This window comes from Oreochromis aureus, linkage group 3 (genome assembly GCF_013358895.1).
Source record: "Oreochromis aureus strain Israel breed Guangdong linkage group 3, ZZ_aureus, whole genome shotgun sequence".
Lineage (NCBI taxonomy): Eukaryota > Metazoa > Chordata > Actinopteri > Cichliformes > Cichlidae > Oreochromis > Oreochromis aureus.
In genome coordinates, this window is record NC_052944.1 from 48,811,395 (window position 1) to 48,832,686 (window position 21,292).

Sequence of the window (21,292 nt, forward strand, 5' to 3'; positions counted from 1 at the left end):
TCATCTTCACAGGCATGTCCAGACAGCCTCCAGTCTTCTCGCTCCTATTCTTAGATTATTTCCTTAAAGTCCTGTTCCAGTCAGTTACAGTGTGGGATTTCAACACTGGTTTCAAATGGGCAAAGAGCAATCACCAACTACAGGGAGTACAGAATTATTAGGCAAATGAGTATTTTGTCCACATCATCCTCTTCATGCATGTTGTCTTACTCCAAGCTGTATAGGCTCGACAGCCTACTACCAATTAAGCATATTAGGTGATGTGCATCTCTGTAATGAGAAGGGGTGTGGTCTAATGACATCAACACCCTATATCAGGTGTGCATAATTATTAGGCAACTTCCTTTCCTTTGGCAAAATGGGTCAAAAGAAGGACTTGACAGGCTCAGAAAAGTCAAAAATAGTGAGATATCTTGCAGAGGGATGCAGCAGTCTTAAAATTGCAAAGCTTCTGAAGCGTGATCATCGAACAATCAAGCGTTTCATTCAAAATAGTCAACAGGGTCGCAAGAAGCGTGTGGAAAACCAAGGCGCAAAATAACTGCCCATGAACTGAGAAAAGTCAAGCGTGCAGCTGCCAAGATGCCACTTGCCACCAGTTTGGCCATATTTCAGAGCTGCAACATCACTGGAGTGCCCAAAAGCACAAGGTGTGCAATACTCAGAGACATGGCCAAGGTAAGAAAGGCTGAAAGACGACCACCACTGAACAAGACACACAAGCTGAAACGTCAAGACTGGGCCAAGAAATATCTCAAGACTGATTTTTCTAAGGTTTTATGGACTGATGAAATGAGAGTGAGTCTTGATGGGCCAGATGGATGGGCCCGTGGCTGGATTGGTAAAGGGCAGAGAGCTCCAGTCCCACTCAGACGCCAGCAAGGTGGAGGTGGAGTACTGGTTTGGGCTGGTATCATCAAAGATGAGCTTGTGGGGCCTTTTCGGGTTGAGGATGGAGTCAAGCTCAACTCCCAGTCCTACTGCCAGTTTCTGGAAGACACCTTCTTCAAGCAGTGGTACAGGAAGAAGTCTGCATCCTTCAAGAAAAACATGATTTTCATGCAGGACAATGCTCCATCACACGCGTCCAAGTACTCCACAGCGTGGCTGGCAAGAAAGGGTATAAAAGAAGAAAAACTAATGACATGGCCTCCTTGTTCACCTGATCTGAACCCCATTGAGAACCTGTGGTCCATCATCAAATGTGAGATTTACAAGGAGGAAAACAGTACACCTCTCTGAACAGTGTCTGGGAGGCTGTGGTTGCTGCTGCACTAATGTTGATGGTGAACAGATCAAAACACTGACAGAATCCATGGATGGCAGGCTTTTGAGTGTCCTTGCAAAGAAAGGTGGCTATATTGGTCGCGGATTTGTTTTTGTTTTGTTTTTGAATGTCAGAAATGTATATTTGTGAATGTGGAGATGTTATATTGGTTTCACTGGTAAAAATAAATAATTGGAATGGGTATATATTTGTTTTTGTTAAGTTGCCTAATAATTATGCACAGTAATAGTCACCTGCACACACAGATATCCCCTAAAATAGCTAAAACTAAAAACAAACTAAAACTACTTCCAAAAACATTCAGCTTTGATATTAATGAGTTTTTGGGTTCATTGAGAACATGGTTGTTGTTCAATAATAAAATTATTCCTCAAAAATACAACTTGCCTAATAATTCTGCACTCCCTGTATTGTCTATTTCCGTGTACGTTTGAAAACAAATGAATGCACATATTTTCCCTTTTTCCTAGCTAAACATAAAGAAATCACAGGTAGCTCAATGCTTTCACACAGTACTACTGTATTATTAGTCCACCAACAGAAAAACATTCATTAAAAAAAAACTGAAGCCTTTTGTGCTTGGCTTTCATCAGCAGGTGTTTATCTGGAGGGCATCAGCTTTAAAGCCATAGGCGTGGTGTCTGGTACATTTTCACTTTTTCAGAGATTTTTCCCGATAGTTAAAGTATGTAGTCAGACACGAATCCAGATGAGTTTGATATTCTGAGAATGAATACTAGACGACAAACAACCGTATCACCAAACCAGCTCAGCTAGTTCTACTTAAACAGATAAACTTTAGTTTTAATTACTGCCCAACTGTCAATGAAATGAACTGAGAATTAATACAAATTAAGTACAACTGAATTTAATTAAATTTAATTCAGTTCTGTTTATATTTATTTCTATATTGCCAAATCATAACAATTGTCATCTTAAGGTCAAACCACCAGTAGAACCAGGATCAGGGAGGGGCAGCTATGTGCTCCACCAGTTGGTGGCCACGGGAGAAATGAAAGTGAAAGTTCACCGGGGTTGATTGAAAAGTAGAATTTAGTAATTAGTGAATATTGATTGTTCAGCAGTGATTGACTTTCCACACACCTCACTTACCGCTTAGTCTCACTTGCAAGTATAAGATTATCCTCATCTAGAAAGAAAATAAAGCAGAAGTTGCTTTAAGGTGGGTTTAACTTGTGAAGTCAAACCATGACTGTACACTGTGTTTAGTGCTCGCATTCATTATGTTTCAAAACGTAAGGCGATGACAGTCAAAATGCTCAGGGGCATAAAAGTGGTTGGGGAGGTTATTTCCTGCTTGCAGCAAAGGGAAAAAAATAAAATAAAATAAAGTACATTATACCTGCAGGAGTGCCTCGTTCAAATATACTGATAATTTATTTGGCCTGAAATAATTTGTGAACATAAGTGGTCAGATTTGAGTTGAAAAAATGAAGCAGTCATGACATTCTTCTACTCAAACTTCTAGTCTGTTCTTTACATCACTACCACTTTCCCATGCTGTCAAACTCACTACTGACATCATGACTCTAGTCCAATCATCTTCTCGCCCGCCTGCTTTGACAGTCAGCCTTCACTTTGCATGCTTTAAACATCAATGCTCTTTGTCATTCTCCCTTTCAGATTCTCATTCATGCAACCCACCTCTAATTATCAAATAGATTAATTAATTTCTCTACCTCAAGAAATCATGTTGAATTCTGATGGCTATCAAAAGCATCTGAGGTGCACCAACCAGATACTTTGTACATAAATATTTGTATGTATACTTTTGACCTCCTATGGATGGAAAAGTCAAAAAAAATAATAATCTGACTTGTGCATCCAATACTTGTTTTGTAACGATGTATGCTGCACAATCATGCCTCCTTGGAAAAAATAACATTTCAAATAAACCCTTAGTATGCCCAAATTCAGGCCCTTGATGAGTGGATGTAAAAGTGCTCACCTGTCTGGCCTCCACTCTGTGCCCTGATTTCATGAGCATGAAAGTGAGAGCACCTATGGCGGGGGTCGGCAACCTGCGGCTCCGGAGCCGCATGAGGCTCTTTAGTCTTTATTTTGCGGCTCCGGGTGGTTTGGGAAAATAAATTAGAAGCATTTAGCTGAAATGTATTTTATTTGTGTTTAGTTCTTTTTTTAACTTGTAGTTCTAAATTGGAAGATTATTGTGATTTTGAAATATAAAAATAAAATTATATTCTATTATTTTTTCATCGCTCAAAATAAGCGTCACACTCGCGGAAGCCGGTATACCCACCGAAACGCCGTGCATTTATCGAGACTTTCGACCCCAGGTAGGCCAATTATGGATCTTCGGATCCGCTTTGTGACTGCCTGTCTGTGAAAAGCGCTTAATAAATAAACTTTACTTACTTACTTTAGTTGTTCACACAAAGCATAAAGGTAAAAAAAACCCCAATATATACAGTGTTATCTTCATTTTAGATTTCAAAAAGTATTTGCGGCTCCCAGTGTTTTCTTTTGCGTGGAAACCGGGTCCAAGTGGCTCTTTGGGTGTTAAAGGTTGCAGACCCCTGACCTATGGGATGTGGTGAAACAGGAGATGTTTACACTCAGCCTTGGAGACAGGAGAAGAAGGTCACTGAGAAGAGGCTTGGAGTAGAGCCACTACTCCACATCAAAATGAGCCAACTGAGGTGGTTCATCTGACCATGATCCCTCCTGGACGCCTCCTAGAGGAGGTATTTGGGACATGTTCTACTGCAGAGGTTATATTTTTCAGCTGGCTTGGTATTCCCTCCAGAAGAGTTAGAGGTCGTCACCAGGGACAGGGTCTTGATGTCTACTGAGACAGCTGTACTCAAGACCTGGACTTGGATAAATGGAAGGAGACTATGGATGGATGGATGTTGGATGTAGGGGTATAGAAAGAAAACTGAACATTTAACAGTGTTTCCTGAAAACCCTCTGCTGTCTGATCATTTCCTGATAACATCTACATTTACAATAATTGATTACACAGCAGTGGAGAGTAGACTTTATCAAAGTAGATGTCTTTCTGAAAGCACTGTAACTAAGTTTAAGAATATAATCCACCCACTGTTATCATCTTCAATGGCCTGTACCAACACAGAGCAGAGCAGCTACCTGAACGCTACTCCAACAGAGGTCGATTATCTTGTTAAAAATTTTACCTCCTCACTACGTACGACTCTGGATACTGTAGCTCCTGTGAAAACTAAGGTCTCAAATCCAAAGTACCTGACTCCGTGGTATAATTCTCAAACACGTAGCCTAAAGCAGATGACTCGTAAGCTGGAGAGGAAATGGCGTGTCACAAATTTAGAGGATCATTATTTAGCCTGGAGAAATAGTTTGCTGCTTTATAAGAAAGCCCTCCGCAAAGCCAGAACATCTTACTATTCGTCACTGATTGAAGAAAATAAGAACAACCCCAGGTTTCTCTTCAGCACTGTAGCCAGGCTGACAAAAAGTCAGAGCTCTACTGAGCCAACCATCCCTTTAACGTTAACTAGTAATGACTTCATGAACTTCTTCACAAATAAAATTTTAATCATTAGAGAAAAAATTACCAATAATAGTCCCACAGATGTAATATTATCTACAGCTACTTTTAGTACCATTGATATTCATTTAGACTCCTTTTCTCCAATTGATCTTTCTGAGTTAACTTCAATAATTAATTCCTCCAAACCATCAACGTGTCTTTTAGACCCCATTCCTACAAAACTGCTCAAAGAAGTCCTGCCATTAATTAATTCTTCAATCTTAAATATGATCAACCTATCTCTAATAATCGGCTATGTACCACAGGCCTTCAAGGTGGCTGTAGTTAAACCTTTACTCAAAAAGCCATCTCTAGACCCAACTGTCTTAGCTAATATAGGCCAATCTCCAACCTTCCTTTCATATCAAAAATCCTTGAAAGAGTAGTTGTCAAACAGCTAACTGATCATCTGCAGAGGAATGGCTTATTTGAAGAGTTTCAGTCAGGTTTCAGAGCTCATCACAGCACAGAAACAGCTTTAGTGAAGGTTACAAATGATCTTCTTATGGCCTCTGACAGTGGACTCATCTCTGTGCTTGTCCTGCTAGATCTCAGTGCTGCGTTCGATACTGTTGACCATAATATCCTATTAGAGCGATTAGAACATGCTGTAGGTATTTCAGGTACTGCACTGCAGTGGTTTGTATCATATCTATCTAATAGACTCCAATTTGTACATGTAAATGGAGAGTCCTCTTCACCCACTAAGGTCAGTTATGGTGTTCCACAGGGTTCAGTGCTAGGACCAATTCTATTTACATTATACATGCTTCCCCTAGGACAGGGGTCTGCAACCTTTTACACTCAAAGAGCCATTTGGACCCGGTTTCCACGCAAAAGAAAACACTGGGAGCCGAAAATACTTTTTGACATCTAAAATGAAGATAACACTGTATGTTTTTTACCTTTATTCTTTGTGTGAACAACTAAGGTGTGTTGCTTATGAAATCCATGAAGTGCTACAGAGAAAATTACATTTTATTTATGTAATCAACACATTTTGAACTCTTAAAGAAATATAACAAAAGGAAAGACATCCAGCTGAACTACAATTATCCATGTAGCAAACAAAAACTGTTGTGAGCCGCCACCCTCATATTGCCTTTGGGCTGTTGGAGCCTTGACCTGACTTTTAAAAAATAATTGGAAAAAAAGCACTATGCTGCTGAAAAATGAAAAATAGATATTTACAAAATTCTGCCTAAATATGTATTTTACCTGGTTAATGTGTGCAGCGGGGCGTGGTCTGCAGCGCCGCTGCAGGGGAGGCGGACGCACCTGAGCGACAACCGCAATCACGCCTCGCTGCCTTTACGTCTGCGCTGTCTGTGCTGTTGTGTTGTTGGTGGTGTGTGTCGGGCTGTGAGCTGAAAAGCTACAGTGTGCTGTATGCGTACAGCAACCGTGTGTGAAAAGTGGTCAATATAGAGATGCTGAAAAGCGTGTTCGTGCAAACATCGTCAGATCTGCCGTGATATGTTTACAATGAGACTTATGGTCCTGAACCTCTGCGCACAGCGTCTGCTAATCGGGGCTGTACGAAGTCAGTTTACGCAGGACTGTAAGCTGTCATCTGTCAGGCGTGAACGGTGTTTGTCTTTAACATAGTTTACGGTGGAGAACAGCTGCCGACATAATGTGGATCCGAAGATCCATAATTGGCCTTTCTGGGGTTGAAAGTCTCGATAAATGCACGCCATTTCGGCGGGTATACTGAGTGTGACGCTTATTTTGAGCGATGAAAAAATAATAGAATATAATTTTATTTTTATATTTCAATATCACAATAATTTTCCAATTTAGAACTACAAGTCAGAAAGAACTAACATAAATAAAATACACTTCAGCTAAATACTTCTAATTTAATTTCCCAAACGCAGAGCCACAGTATAAGGACGAAAGAGCCACATGCGGCTCCGGAGCCGCAGCTTGCCGACCCCTGCCCTAGGCAGTATCATTAGAAGACATAGCATACATTTTCACTGCTTTGCAGATGACAACCAGCTCTATCTATCCATGAAGCCAGATAACACACACCAATTAGTTAAACTGCAGGAATGTCTTAAAGACATAAAGACCTGGATGGCCGCTAACTTTCTGCTTCTTAATTCAGATAAAACTGAGGTTATTGTACTCGGCCCTGGAAATCTTAGAAATATGGTATCTAACCAGATTCTTACTCTGGATGGCATTACCTTGGCCTCCAGTAATGCTGTGAGGAACCTTGGAGTCATTTTTGACCAGGACATGTCCTTCAACGCACATATTAAACAAATATGTAAGACTGCTTTCTTCCATTTGCGCAACATCTCTAAAATTAGAAATATCCTGTCTCAGAGTGATGCTGAAAAACTAGTTCATGCATTTATTACTTCCAGGCTGGACTAGTGTAATTCATTATTATCAGGATGTCCTAAAAATTCGCTGAAAAGTCTTCAGCTAATCCAAAATGCTGCAACAAGAGTACTGACAGGGACTAGAAAGAGAGAGCATATTTCTCCTATATTGGCTTCCCTTCATTGGCTTCCTGTTAAATCCAGAATTGAATTCAAAATCCTGCTCCTCACATACAAGGTCTTAAATAATCAGGCCCCATCTTATCTTAATGACCTTATAGTGCCACATCACACCATTAGAGCAGCAGTCCCTAACCCCCGGGCCATGGAACCGTACCGGTCCGTGAGTCGTTTGCTACTGAGCCACAAGTGTTGAGGTTCGGGTGTGAAATTTATGGTTTTCGGGGTGTTTATTCATTGTTATCTTTAATATTTATTGTTTTATTGTTACCACAGCTTCCCCATGTCTTTTCCTGTGTATTATGAGGTTTTGTTTTGTTTTTTTGGTACCGGTACTGGTTTTATTTTGTTGTATTTATCCGCGACACCTTAAAGGCCGGCCCGTAAGAATATTGTTGGACATAAGCCGGTCAGTGGCTCAAAAAAAGGTTGGGGACCGTGGCATTAGAGCACTTCGCTCTCGCTCTGCAGGTTTACTTGTTGTTCCTAGAGTATTTAAAAGTAGAATGGGAGGCAGAGCCTTCAGTTTTCAGGCCCCTCTTCTGTGGAACCAGCTTCCAGTTTGGATTCGGGAGACAGACACTATCTCTACTTTTAAGATTAGGCTTAAAACTTTCCTTTTTGCTAAAGCATATAGTTAGGGCTGGACCAGGTGACCCTGAATCCTCCCTTAGCTATGCTGCAATAGACGTAGGCTGCCAGGGGATTCCCATCATGCATTGAGTTTTTCCTTTTCAGTCACCTTTCTCACTCACTATCTGCTAATAGACCTCTCTGCATTGAATCATACTGAGTAATCTCTGTCTCTCTTCCACAGCATGTCTTTATCCTGTTTTCCTTCTCTCACCCCAACTGGTCACACCAGATGGCTGCCCCTCCCTGAGCCTGGTTCTGCCGGAGGTTTCTTCCTGTTTAAAGGGAGATTTCCTTCCCACTGTTGCCAAAGTGCTTGCTCATAAGGGGTGATTTGATTGTTGGGTTTTCCTCTGTATATATTATTGTAGGGTGTACTGTACAATATAAAGCGCCTTGAGGCAACTGTTGTTGTGATTTGATGCTATATAAATTGAATTGAATTGAATTGAACTGAACTGAATTGAACTGAACTGAACTGAACTGAAATGAACTAAACTGAACTGAATTGAATTGAATTTCTCATTCTCCCTTTCAGATTCTCATTCACGCAACCCACCTCCTCCCACTCTCCTGTCCTAAATCCTGTCACCACTGGGATTCTGGTCTGCCATGATGGGACATCTGACTCTCTTATCAAATAGATTAATTAATTTCTCTAGCTCAAGAAATTATGTTGAATTCTGATGGCTATCAAAAGCATCTGGTTGAGGTGCACCAAGCGGATGCTTTGTTGGTAAATATTTAATTCTGTATGTATACTTTGGACCTCCTGTGGATGGAAAATCTAAAATAAATTCTGACTTGTGCATCTAATACTTGGTTTTTTTTTTAAAGATGTATGCTGCACAATCATTCCTCCCTGAAAAAATAATATTTCAGATAAACCCTTAGTATCCCAAAACTCAGGCCCTTGATGAATGGATGTAAACCTCTGACCACAACTGTATGTGTAAAAGGGCTCACCTGTCTGTCCTCCATTCTGTGCCCTTCCCACACCCAACAGAGTCTTTCTCCTACAAACACTCATGTCCAGTAAATCAAAAAAGCTGAAACATGGAAATCAGGTAATAAACATCTATCCAAACACAGAGCCACATTTAGATCTCATTTAAAATCAACAGACAAAAATGTGCTCCATTTTTTCTTTGATTTCTCTGTCATTAAAGTGTTTGGAGGTCCCCATTCCTCTTGGGGGTGGTGGGAGCATTGCCAGTGGCGTGTCTAGAAAATTTTTGTTGGGGGGGCCAGGTAGGGGCACAGATTTGGAGAAGGGTGGCAGATGTAATTAGCAGATAATGTTAAAAAAAAATCTACCAACAGTTAACCATCATTCAATAACCCTGTAAACCTAATTACTGAATTTGCTTTTGACTCTTATTAGAATGAGGTTTTAACCACTACGGTGCAGCAATATTTGCATAGTATTTTTACTGACATATAGTGCACGTATGTTTTGGCAAAAACATTTTAAATATTAAAATACGAACATTTTAACATACAATTGGCAAATTAGCCAATGCATAACTTTATCTGCCTATTAAAAAAAGAAGATAATCTTCTCACAAACTGGTGTTGGATTTTGAAACAGGAAAAAAGTGGGGAAACAAATGAAAAGACTAACATTTGAATGAAACCTGAAAGCAAGTAAATACTTTCTATGCTGCCTTATGATAAACTTTGGTAATATTGATGTATAAAGAACAACACTGGCTGATGATGAAATACAGTCAGCTGGCATGGTGACACTGCCAGTATTAACATGCAGGGCTGGACTGGGACAAAAAATTGGGCATTTTGACCAGAGACCGGCCCACCAAGTATTAAAGCCATAAAGCCTTTGAATGAAAACAAACGCTGTTGTGACAGTGATGTACACTGTCTTCTTGGTATATGTATGATTTCTATCAATTTTACGTCAGATAAAAACTTTGTTCGCAAGATTCAGATAATTATTTAATAAAAGCTAGATATTTTAAATGAGAATAAGAAAGAAAAGTATTTCTTTGTCCCCCCCTTTCCCTGTTAATGCTCTACCTGGCCCCCTGGCATAACTTTGCTAGATCCGCCCCTGCACAGTTACCAGCTGTCAGCTACTTAGAAAAGGATCCTGGTGTTATTTGTCTCTCAGAAACAGTTCATAACTTCCCTTCAACTCATTCATGTCACCTAAAAGGTAAACCTGTTTCTCCATCACCTGTTCAGCTCTGATGATTCAGTAAGGACATCTCCTGGTTTCATCTGCATGTTTCCCTCTCACCAGATAACCAAACCGACATCATGACCAGCAGCTTTACAGCTGTGGCTCCAGCAAACATCAGCTGATACTAGAAATTAATATTAAATAAATTCTAACAACAGCTGATCAAGCTTAAACGTGCTGCTGTTGTTTAGCGTGACATCTGCTGGTTTCCTCTTTCTGGCGCAAAGTGGGAGATCAACAACCAAGAGAGAAAAGCCGATCAGCTGATCATTGATCAGTTTTATGATTGAAGTAGCAACGGAAGAGGGAGGGGAGACAATGAGAGAAGAAGAGGCAGCTGTGCAGCATAAAGACACAGAATAACTCCAGCTTTGTGTCTTTTTCTCAATCTAGCTTAAGTATGGGACAAACTGCGTCTGTTCTCAGCTCAATACAAAACCTGTAATATTTTCTCTGAATGAGGGACCATTCCGTTTTTTAAGGAGCCGTTGGCAACTCTACTAACTAAACTTATGAATAAAATAAAGTTCACTATCAGTAACATCACAGCACCCACCCAGCTGTATAGAAACTCCGTCATACTAGATAGCACCAGTAGGAGTTATTGTAACTGACTGTAAAAAGTCAGCACAACGAAAATAAACTCCACCTAAACTTGGTTTATATCTGACCCAGATAGACTGCAGGTCATAACTTCTTACCTGAAGTTCAGTTCACCTGACACTCGGACTGGCGGCTGCCTCGGGTCTCTCCTCCTCCTGCCTCCCCTTCTCTCATCCACCTGCTAGCCGCTGTGGAAGCTCCGCCTCGATGGCCAATCCAGCTATGTTAAACTGTTAATCTTTCGCCGAAAAACTGTTTTCTGCGGTGCCTCTTTCTTGCTTGGCTCTCCTACCTTTGCTAACATGATGCTCATAGCGCAGAAGCCGATGCTGCATTCACTTACACTCGGATATCTGAGCTTTACTGTGAAAACATAATCGTACATTTGATATTTCATTGGATTTTATTGTTTTGGCTTCGGGGTGGCACCTGGGGTGGCCAGTCTGGTTGGGGGGGTGGCCTGTGCCCCCCCCCCCAACCCCCCACCCCGCTGGACACGCCACAGAGCATTGCCACACCTCCACTGGATATAAAACTCAGACCTCCTTCATGGCATTAGTCTTCTTTATGTTGGCCCCTACTGAATGACAGCGCTTCCTGATCTTTTTAAGCAGGTTTTGTGAAGCTCTAATTTAAGCTGGTGAGTTTTCTTGGCATATTTTTTAATAATTGAAATGACTGCTTAATTATTCACTGATCAACAGTTATCCAAAAATACAAGAATATGGACCAGGAAAGGCCTTTAATATTTTTAGTCACTTCTACATTCCTTTGTTCTATCATAAAGTAATTAAAGTCATTATCTTTTTCATCAATCAAAGATATAACTTCTTAGCCAGGCCTCTTTCCACAAATGTCTATTTAAATAGAGGGTTTGCTAATTTAGGTTACAGATTCGCTTATAGATATTCTGCTCAACAGGGTAAGTATTGGTGTAATAATGTTATCAGGCTCTCAAAGCTTTGCTGTTGCAGTATGAAAAGATATATAAAGAGAGATAAAAAATAGTTGAGTAGTGTTTAATAGAATCACATACAATGTGATTAATGACAACATTTTTATACTTTATGAAATTAACAAAGGACCTATTAATGGTTCTTGATCTCATTTAGAAACTAGGTATATGACTATCAACATATTTGGATGCAAATTTATACATATAATGATTGAGATGTGAGCTAATTTTATGTTGGCATGTTATTTAAGGTTTTATAAATATTTGTTAAATTTTACAATGAGGTTGACGAACAAACTAAGGAAATTCCAAACTGTCAAACATCCCACCAACATTTTTCCTGCATTAACAGTTTTCATTTAATGGCCACTTGTTTATGGTGTTTACACTAGTTCATGAATCTCTGAAACATTCGCTGTTGTTTCATGATAATCTTATTCATGTTTTATTTTGATCAAAAGAGCTTTGGTACATTTACATGTGTCTTTTTCTCTCTTAAATCTCTCTTATAGCCTTAGACTTGGTCTTACTTATATTTCAGTCATCTATAAACTTGGAAGTGGGTTGTGTTTGCAGCATGAATATATATATATATATATGTTCTGTATGATTTTGTGCTACCTATCATACCTACACTTTGTTTCTTTGTGTTTATGAATTATATACTAAAGAGGATTAATGGTTTACAAAGTATGGATTCAGAATTTATTAATATGTTACTAATTTTAAATAGTGTGTAATTATTTAAAATGATAAAGCCGGGGGGCTCATTCATTGATACGCAAATCCTATAAACCCATATTAATAATATTATTTGTATGGTTTTTATTAGTATTATTATATTATGCATGTTGTCAAAAAGAATACAAAAAACATCAAATAAATATATATTTATACTACATATCATTGTTTTTACAACTTCAGACAATAATAAAATTGACTTTTGTTTTTATTTGTTATACAGCCAACAACGAACAAATCAAACAACATCAAAACAATAAAAAGACTCGTTGTCTGTAGAACGTTCTACCAATAGCAATCCAATGTAACAGATATATTAATTGTTTCATAATTTTTTTAAATATAGTGTCCCTCGTTTATCACGGTAGTTACGTTCTAAAAATAACCTGCGATAGGTGAAATCCGCGAAGTATTTTTTTTTTTTTTTTTTTTACAATTATCATAGATATCTTAACCCTTTATTGACCAAGCATCATTTAGGCCGCCTGGACTTATTTGGAATTTTTGGCTGTAAAAGGGCCAGAAATCATACTATAAGTGAATGCTTTTGCCCCTTTTTTCAGAATAACCTCAGCTTTCAATACCTGGCAGACATTTTACATTATTTTATTGTTATGGCAATGGAACAACAGTTTAAAGGGGAAAAAAACCAAAAACGAACTTTGTTTTTTGAGATTTATAATTAAGTGGAAACTGATATTCAACATGAACAAAATATAACACAACATCAACTTGCAATATGAACTATAATAAATATATACAAAAAAGTTTTTTAGCCCTGCTCTTTCAGTTTTTCATTTTTTGGCCTTTTTATATTACAAATGTCCAGGCGTTTTTGGGCCTGTGTGAAAGACTCTGAAGCAGTTCCTATCCACCTGGAGACAGAGACCCACACTGCACTGCTCACACTGCCAGGGAGTTTTTCTTTTGCACAGAGTGCACTTTCACCTTCCCTGGGTTGCCATGCTTTCCTTGGATCCTTCAGGTGGCCAGTGGTCTCTCTGCTCCGTGCGTCACCAATACTTGTCTGTGATTGGACAGTCTTTTGCACTGTAAAGTCTCGTAAAGTCCCCTAAAGTCTCGTAAAGCTCGTCTTCTCAGCTTTCACTCGCTCAAAAGCTTGAAGAGTTACGGTGCGTAATACGCACTTGGTAAAATTGGAGGCTGAGTTTTCCTTCCGTGTTCAAACAGGATTAGCTTGTGTATGCTTCATGCTAGCGTAAAGCACCGCATATCCCCGTAAAGCCCTGCTTCTCTTCTTTTCAAAACTGTTTGCATTTTCGCTCTAGCATAAACGATGACGAAGTTAGCATCATTTAAACAGTGCCTGTAAACTGGGCCCGCCGGCGGGCACTTTTCTCAGACAGACATGAACATTTTCTTACTTTTCTCTCAAAGTTCAGACCTTCTAGAAAAGTAAGTCCAGTGTTATACAATGAAGCCAAAGGCACCTGCGGTACAAAACATTTTGTCGACACAGTTGTGTTTTTTTGAGAAAACTTACAAACATACAGTACAGCACTTCAGAGTCACACTGCTAGCGACCGAAGATGTATGTATGTTTGACAAGCTGAACGCATTCTGTACTGTACAGGAGACTTGGCACGAGATTGATCAACAATGCCAACAGCCAATCAGGATGCAGAACACAATGCGCTGTAAAAAAAAAAAAAAAAAAAAAAAAAAGAAAGAAAAAGAAAAAATTGCAAAATTGCACACACAATTTTTTCACAGGTGAACTGCATTATAGCGAGGGACCATTAGATTGATTTTAATGTGTCTATTTCATAGCAGTTTCGTTAATAAATCTGTAATTCTGTGAATGCTGAGTTAGCCATGGGACAATTTTTGTCCTTAGTCCCTTGCTAGATTTTAAAAGGAACCAAAATAAAACAAAGAAAAAAATCCCAAAACAAAAAAACGAAACAAACAAAAAAGCAACAAACAAATCCGATATATAATATCAACATTAGAAAAACAAATAAAAGGTAAAACGATTTTTAACAAATTTAAAACTCTTTCTCAGAGGAATTCTACAGTCCTATCTAGCCAAAAATACTGTAATTTGGATTCTGTTTACCCCAGTGATAATAAATTGACTAAAGGGCTGAGGAGTCATATTGTATAAATTTGTATAAATAAGATAAATATTCATGTATTTACTAAGATTTTCAAAGCTCAGTAAGATGTACTCTAAAATTAAACAGTGGTGGTACCATTAGAGCCTTTTATCAAAGATTGTCAGTGTTCCGTTATATGAAGACTGTAATGGTTTTAAAGCATTAAAGCCAGACTGTAATGAAATGGAATACATGTACATTTTACTGCATGAATAGACATATTAATGCATATGTATTTAAAGCTGACAAGATTAAATCTAACTACATTGCATACCTTCTTTATTTGGGACTCAAAGGAGAGTTTAGAGTCTATTAAAATTCCCAGATATATATGACAATCTATTAAAGTTTATAAGTTCACTACCTTGACCGGGTTTCTGTATTTTGGCTTGGTTTTATTTATTTATTTATTTTGTTAAATAAGTTTTGTAATATGTTGTATTTTGTTGTTCATATGAGGTTTTAGTACATGTTGAGGACCATGTTATTTATTATCCTGATATGTAAAACCTTAAAATTGTCAGCGTAGTTTCATGCTCTCATATGTAACATGAATATTATAGTGAATACATAGAAGAAGGTTATTAATGTGTGGTTGCTGGAGGTTATTATTTGGTTATAATGTCTCCTAAGGCATGAGAGGAGAACCGATACTGCCTTTTTGAAGTATATTTATATAGCACTTCAGAAACAGAAACACACACTGATAATGAGCATTGGAGTACTGTAAACAAAACCAGTGTAAACTCTGTAGATGGATGTTTGTTGTCTGCAGCCTATTAGTGCTGCCAGACCTAGGTTTTATTTAGTTTCACACACTTATAATGAGTTTAGGAGTATTGTAAACAGAACCAGTGTACACTCTCCAGGCTGAGGCAGGAGAAATTACTTTGGGTCTCTGTATGAAACAACTCACAGCAAATTACTGGAAATAATCTAAGGGGACACAACGGCACTCATGTTTACTCACGTTTTGATGTAGATTTGGGTAATGAGGTGCTGGGTTGTCATCTATTTCTATTTATTTCTTCATATTTTGAAGAATAAAGAATTTAAAAAACAGACAGATTAAGCTGTAAACACTTGAGTTATGTGACTTGTTATTGTTTTGAATCAGAATCAGAATCAGAATACTTTATTGATTATTTTTTTGTTACAGTGCTCCATAATAAACAGACATTAACAAGACAGACAATACACTAACTAAGAATAGTACAAGTAAGTCGTTTATTAATAAATAGCTAAAAAAGAAAAAGAAAGAAAAAGAAAAAAGAAACGTGTGTGTTAAGTGGATGAGTTGTACAGGGAGATGGCCACAGGCAGGAATGACTTCCTGTGTCGTTCAGTGGTGCTTTTCGGTACTCTGTCTTTCACTGAACGTGCTCCTGTGACTGAGCAGCATGTCATGGAGTGGGTGGGAGGTGTTATCCAACATTGTCTTTATCTTGGACAACATCCGCCTCTCCGACACCACCTTGAGGGAGTCCAGCTCCATCCCCACAACATTACAGGCCTTACGGATCAGTTTATCGAGTCTGTTGGCATCTGCAACCCTCAGCCTGCTCCCCCAGCATGCAACAGCATAGAGGATCGCACTGGCCACAACAGACTCATAGAAAATCCTGAGCATTTTCTGGCAAATGTTGAAGGACCTCAGTCGCCTCAAACAATAGAGACGACTCTGGCCCTTTCTGTAAAGTGCTGTGGTGTTTGTAGCCCAGTCCAGTTTATTATCGATATGTACTCCAAGGTATTTATAGTCCTCCACAATGTCAACACTGACCCCCTGGATTGAAACAGGGGTCAAGTGTTTCCTGGTCTTCCTGAAGTCCACGATCAGTTCCTTGGTCTTTGCCACGTTGAGCTGCAGATGATTCTGCTCACACCACGTGACAAAGGAGTCAATCACAGCCCGGTACTCCGTCTCATCATCCCTGCTGATGCATCCAACCACCGCAGAGTAATCAGAAAACTTCTGAAGATGGCAGGTCTCTGTGCAGTGGCTGAAGTCTGTGGTGTAGAGGGTGAAGAGGAAGGGGGAGAGGACAGTTCCCTGTGTTGCTGATTACCTTGTAAACGTTTGTAAAAATGATTTTGTTTGTGTAACTTGTTAAAATGATGTAACTAAGAGTAATTCAAAGGGTACAATCTTTTGAGTGTTCCCTTAATTTTCTGAGCAGTTATCATCATGTTGTGAAGGTTTCAGAGGAGTAACATGGCAAAGCCTATAAAACCAGCTGTACTTAACTTCTACTTTTATCTGTTTTTTGTTTTTTTACTCTCTTCTCAAAACAATCACAGTGTATGATGACTACATCTTCAAGGATGTGGTGTTTCCTGCTCTTCACTGTCATCCTGCCCATCGTTCCCACACTGACAGAGGTGGTGTCTTCAGTGTCGGACTGTAATGAGTTCCTTCTTGATGCAAAGCCACCAGAGATCCCAGACATCTTGAACGGCAACAACATCCTGGACCAGAACAGATACAAACCCATCTGCCAGACCTACAGAAACAGCAAAAAATTTCTTACCCTCTATGACATTGAGAACAGGATTCCAGTGTTTTCTGCCTATAAGTACACAGGAGAGACTACACAGAAAAGACCCGAAACACCTTGGATGATAGAGCCACAGGTATCCTCCATCTTTATGTCTTTTAGTATTAATAAAGCCTGAAATAAATGTGCTTCACATACTGTTAGTTACAGTTACAGGATGAGAGAGTCCCTTAATCAACTAGCACTTTGCTCTCAGACTATGGGGAGAATTCCAATGATTCATTAAGTGTTTCGTCTTCAGTCATGTTTTCAACTCACTATGTGTTTATACACCTATGTGAATTATCAGTTAGAATTAATCTCTGGCACTGTTCCACAGTGTCTCTTTGTCCTGTCTTCCTTCTCTCACCTAAACCAGTCGGGGCAGATGGCTGCCCCTGACTAAGTCTGACTCTACTGGAGAGTTTTCCCTTCCCACTGTCACCATGTGTTTGCCTAAAGGAGGTCGACTGATTGTTGGGGTTTTCTGTTTTCTCTGTATTATTGCAGGGTCTTTACTTTACAATATAAAGCACCCTGAGGAAATCTGTTGTTGTAATTTGGTGCTATCTAAATACAGTTGAATCAAATTGAAATGAAATGAATCAACAGTCAGCAGAATATAAGCATGAGTTTGTTTTATCATAGATGCCACTTAGTCTTTATCACACAAATTGTGATGTTGTCTTATTTATTTATTTTATTAAATGTTTTATTTTTTACTGATTTAAGTAGCATAGACCACTGAAATTCACTAAATCTAAAGTGTTTTATGAAATTAATCAGTTTTTTTGCTGAATTACTAATATTTGTAAACACGTATGCAATGATGTCATGTTGATGTACAGTATCAGTGCCACTGACTGAGTCTTCCATATTCTACAGCTAGAAGACAGAGACACCAACAACATGAGGGATGAGAAATACCTAAATCAGGCCTGTGACTATGATTATAAAGATAACAAAGATTATAACAGAGGCCATCTATTTCCAGCTTGTCATGCAAAAGACCCCAATGATAAAATCTCAACATTCACCTTTACAAACATTGTGCCACAAGCCATTACTTTCAACAGCGGCAGCTGGGAGAGAATGGAGACATGCATCAAATGTGTGCTAAAAAACTACTGCTTCAACAATAATAATGTCCTTGAAGGATTTGTAGTGACTGGATCAGTGCCTAGCGGGGACAATAAACTCAAAAACAGGGTCAACATACCATCCATACTTTGGTCAGCATTCTGCTGTTATAATCGCAATAACAAAAAGTGGTTAGCGAGTGCCCACTGGGGCGACAACACTGCAGAATCTGAGCCTATATTTATGAAGACAAAAACTTTGAATGAACTTTATCAAGAACTGGGAATCAAGGTGTTTCCTGAAACTTCATGTCCTCTCAGTGAAACTGTTGCTGACTATTACAAAGCTCTTCCTAAAACATGCCAATGCCTACTCCCACCTTTACATACATCTGCCTCTCCCACTACATCAGCTACTGCTTTCCCCACTATCTCTACAACTGCAACCACCAAGATAACAACAAACACTATTCCCAGAATTACTGCACCCCAAACATACTGTAGCATCCGTCCTTACATCCAGTTTCTTGGCCATTTAACCAAATCAGGGTTGCGGGGGTGCTTTGACTTATGTGGAAACAGGTTTGAGGCACTGTCCTCAGTGAGGACAATGTCTCGTGAGACAATGCAGTGCTATCGCCTATGTCGCCGGTTTTTCTCTGGCGTTTTCACAGGAATCCATCATGACTATTAAACCCAAAACTAACACATGATTCTAAGCCGATATGAACAAACTTAATTTGTACTTCTTATGCCCAAATTAATAGAATAGAATAGAATAATCCAGTAATTGTCCCACAAGGGGAAATTTGGTTGTAACAGCAGCAAGAAAAACACATATATAAATAAACAGGACACAGGCCACAGAACAGAAACATACACGACTTTTTACATATTTACATCAAGGACAATGGTTACCAAAAATAGAGTACTGTACAGTTTTTACACTTAATTACAGATAAGTGGCAAATGCTGCCACAAATAGAAGTCCCTCACCTACTGCTGCTCACACTGCCTCTACAACTATGGAAACAACTTCTAATATTACAAAACCTAATCTTAGCAACAGCTACTCCAAGAAAGCTAATCTCAACAACTACAGCAAAAAGACAATAACAACCTAAATACTATAGTTACTCCCAGCACTACTGCTATGTGTGATGAGGTTGATTCTGTTCATCTGGACCTAATGTTTTCATTGGGAGAAACGTTTCGTCACTCATCCAAGTGGTTTCTTCAGTCTCAGCTGACTGCAGGTTTCCTCAATCTTGTAAACAGTACATTTGCATAATGACGGAAACTAGCACCACTCAAGGAACAATGGGCTGAGCCCAAGATTGGGGAGTGATGAAATGTGGCATCCTTTAATTCCTAACTCATTACCCAATCCATATCAGTTTAGATATCCAGAATGTTTTTTTCCTATTGTGATCTGATGTGTTTTCAAAGTGTTGTTTTACATTTTTGAGCAGAATATGATCACTTGTATAACTTGATCACTTGTAACTACTAATTCACAATGTGGACATTCTTTAGTGATAAAAAGACCAGCAGGTTCATGTTTATCTAGGAACCTGCTGAAATCAGCAGACATATCTATCCATCATATTGTTCAATATAGTTTATATAGTTAATACCTTGGCAACAATATACAAAGCCTGCATTCTATATGTAACCATAAATAAAACTTATTGAACCATCACTTTCCAGTCATCTTTGTGTCATCTCTTCTCTGTAAAAACACGAAGAAATAGAAGTTGTAGTTAGCTTCCATTAGCATGAAACAACGTTTTTGTTTTGTTTTTATTTTTATGTCAAAAATAATCTTATGTAGTTGTTTTAACTAATTTTTGTCATAGTTAAAATGTACATAAGTACTTCTATTAGATAGTTTTGCTCTTCTTTTGAAAATAAATTAGATTTCTGAGATTTCACTCAGCCTTTATGAAGCTGAAAAAGAGATGCAATTCTCTAGTCTACAACCTGCTGCTGCCTCATTTATACATATAATGATTGAGATGTGAGCTAATTTTATGTGGGCATGTTATTTAAGGTTTCATAAATATGCGTTAAATTTTACAAGGAGGTTGGCGAACAAACTAAGGGAATTCTACACTGTCAAACATCCCACCAACATTTTTCCTGCATTAACAGTTTTCATTTAATGGCCACTTGTTTATGGTGTTTACACTAGTTCATGAATCTCTGAAACATTAGCTGTTGTTTCGTGATAACCTTACTCATGTTTTATTTTGATCAAAAGAGCTTTAGTACATTTACATGTGTCTTTCTCTCTCTTAAATCTCTCTTATAGCCTTAGCCAGGGGTGTCAAACTCCAGGCCTCGAGGGCCGGTGTCCTGCAGGTTTTGGATCCCACACTGTGTCAACACACCTGAATCAAATGATTAGTTCATTACCAGGCCTCTGGAGAACTGCAAGACATGTTGAAGAGGTAATTTAGACATTTAAATCAGCTGTGTTGGTTCAAGGACACATCTAAAACCTGCAGGGACACCGGCCCTCGAGGCCTGGATTCCGACACCCCTGCCTTAGACTCTGGTCTTACTTACATTTCAGTCATCTATAAACTAGGAAGTTGGTTTTGATGCATTCTCAATCATCCAAGAAAGTAAATCTCCAAAAGTTGAATCTGTTCATCTGGACGTAGCGTTTTGTGGGAGAAACGTTTCGTCACTCATCCTGTTTATAAGGTTTGGGGAAACCTGCAGTCAGCTGAGACTGAAGAAGTCACTTGGATGAGTGACGAAACGTTTCTCCCACAAAACGCTATGTCCAGATGAACAGATTCAACTTTTGGAGATAGGAAGTTGGTTGTGTTTGAAGCATGATTATATATGTTTTGTATCATTTTGTGCTTTGTTTTTTTCTGTTGTGAAGATAATGATGACTTGTTTGAGTCTTGAGGTACTGCTGACCTTTTTAAATTAATTTATAAATGCTTTGTAAAGCACAGACAGCCCTCACTTTAGATGCGGTCACATAAAAAACTTAACTAACAACTAGTAGCTGTCTCGATTAACCACAAACTAATTATTAACACAA

General features: G+C 38.7%; 1 protein-coding gene across 2 annotated transcripts; it reads left to right on the forward strand.

The window, feature by feature from the left end:
* The first annotated feature begins 11,365 nt into the window (after positions 1 to 11,365).
* LOC116334639 (endonuclease domain-containing 1 protein-like) lies at positions 11,366 to 19,930 on the forward strand. 2 transcript variants are annotated; one of them, XM_031758102.2, is made up of 4 exons: positions 11,366 to 11,436; positions 16,914 to 17,246; positions 18,035 to 18,228; positions 18,303 to 19,930. In XM_031758102.2, exons 2-4 carry the CDS (start codon positions 16,917 to 16,919, stop codon positions 18,331 to 18,333), a joined length of 555 nt encoding a protein of 184 aa, XP_031613962.1. In that variant the 5' UTR covers positions 11,366 to 11,436; positions 16,914 to 16,916; the 3' UTR covers positions 18,334 to 19,930. The 2 variants fall into 2 exon arrangements, with proteins under 2 accessions (XP_031613962.1, XP_031613961.1); XM_031758101.2 differs by having other exon boundaries at positions 18,035 to 19,930.
* Positions 19,931 to 21,292: the final 1,362 nt, after the last annotated feature.

Excerpts from the sequence above, each read along its gene's own strand:
- LOC116334639 (XM_031758101.2), top strand. The coding sequence starts at position 16,917 with ATGATGACTACATCTTCAAGGATGTGGTGTTTCCTGCTCTTCACTGTC. Across the intron at positions 17,247-18,034 it reads CTTGGATGATAGAGCCACAG|CTAGAAGACAGAGACACCAA; the intron begins GTATCCTCCATC and ends CATATTCTACAG.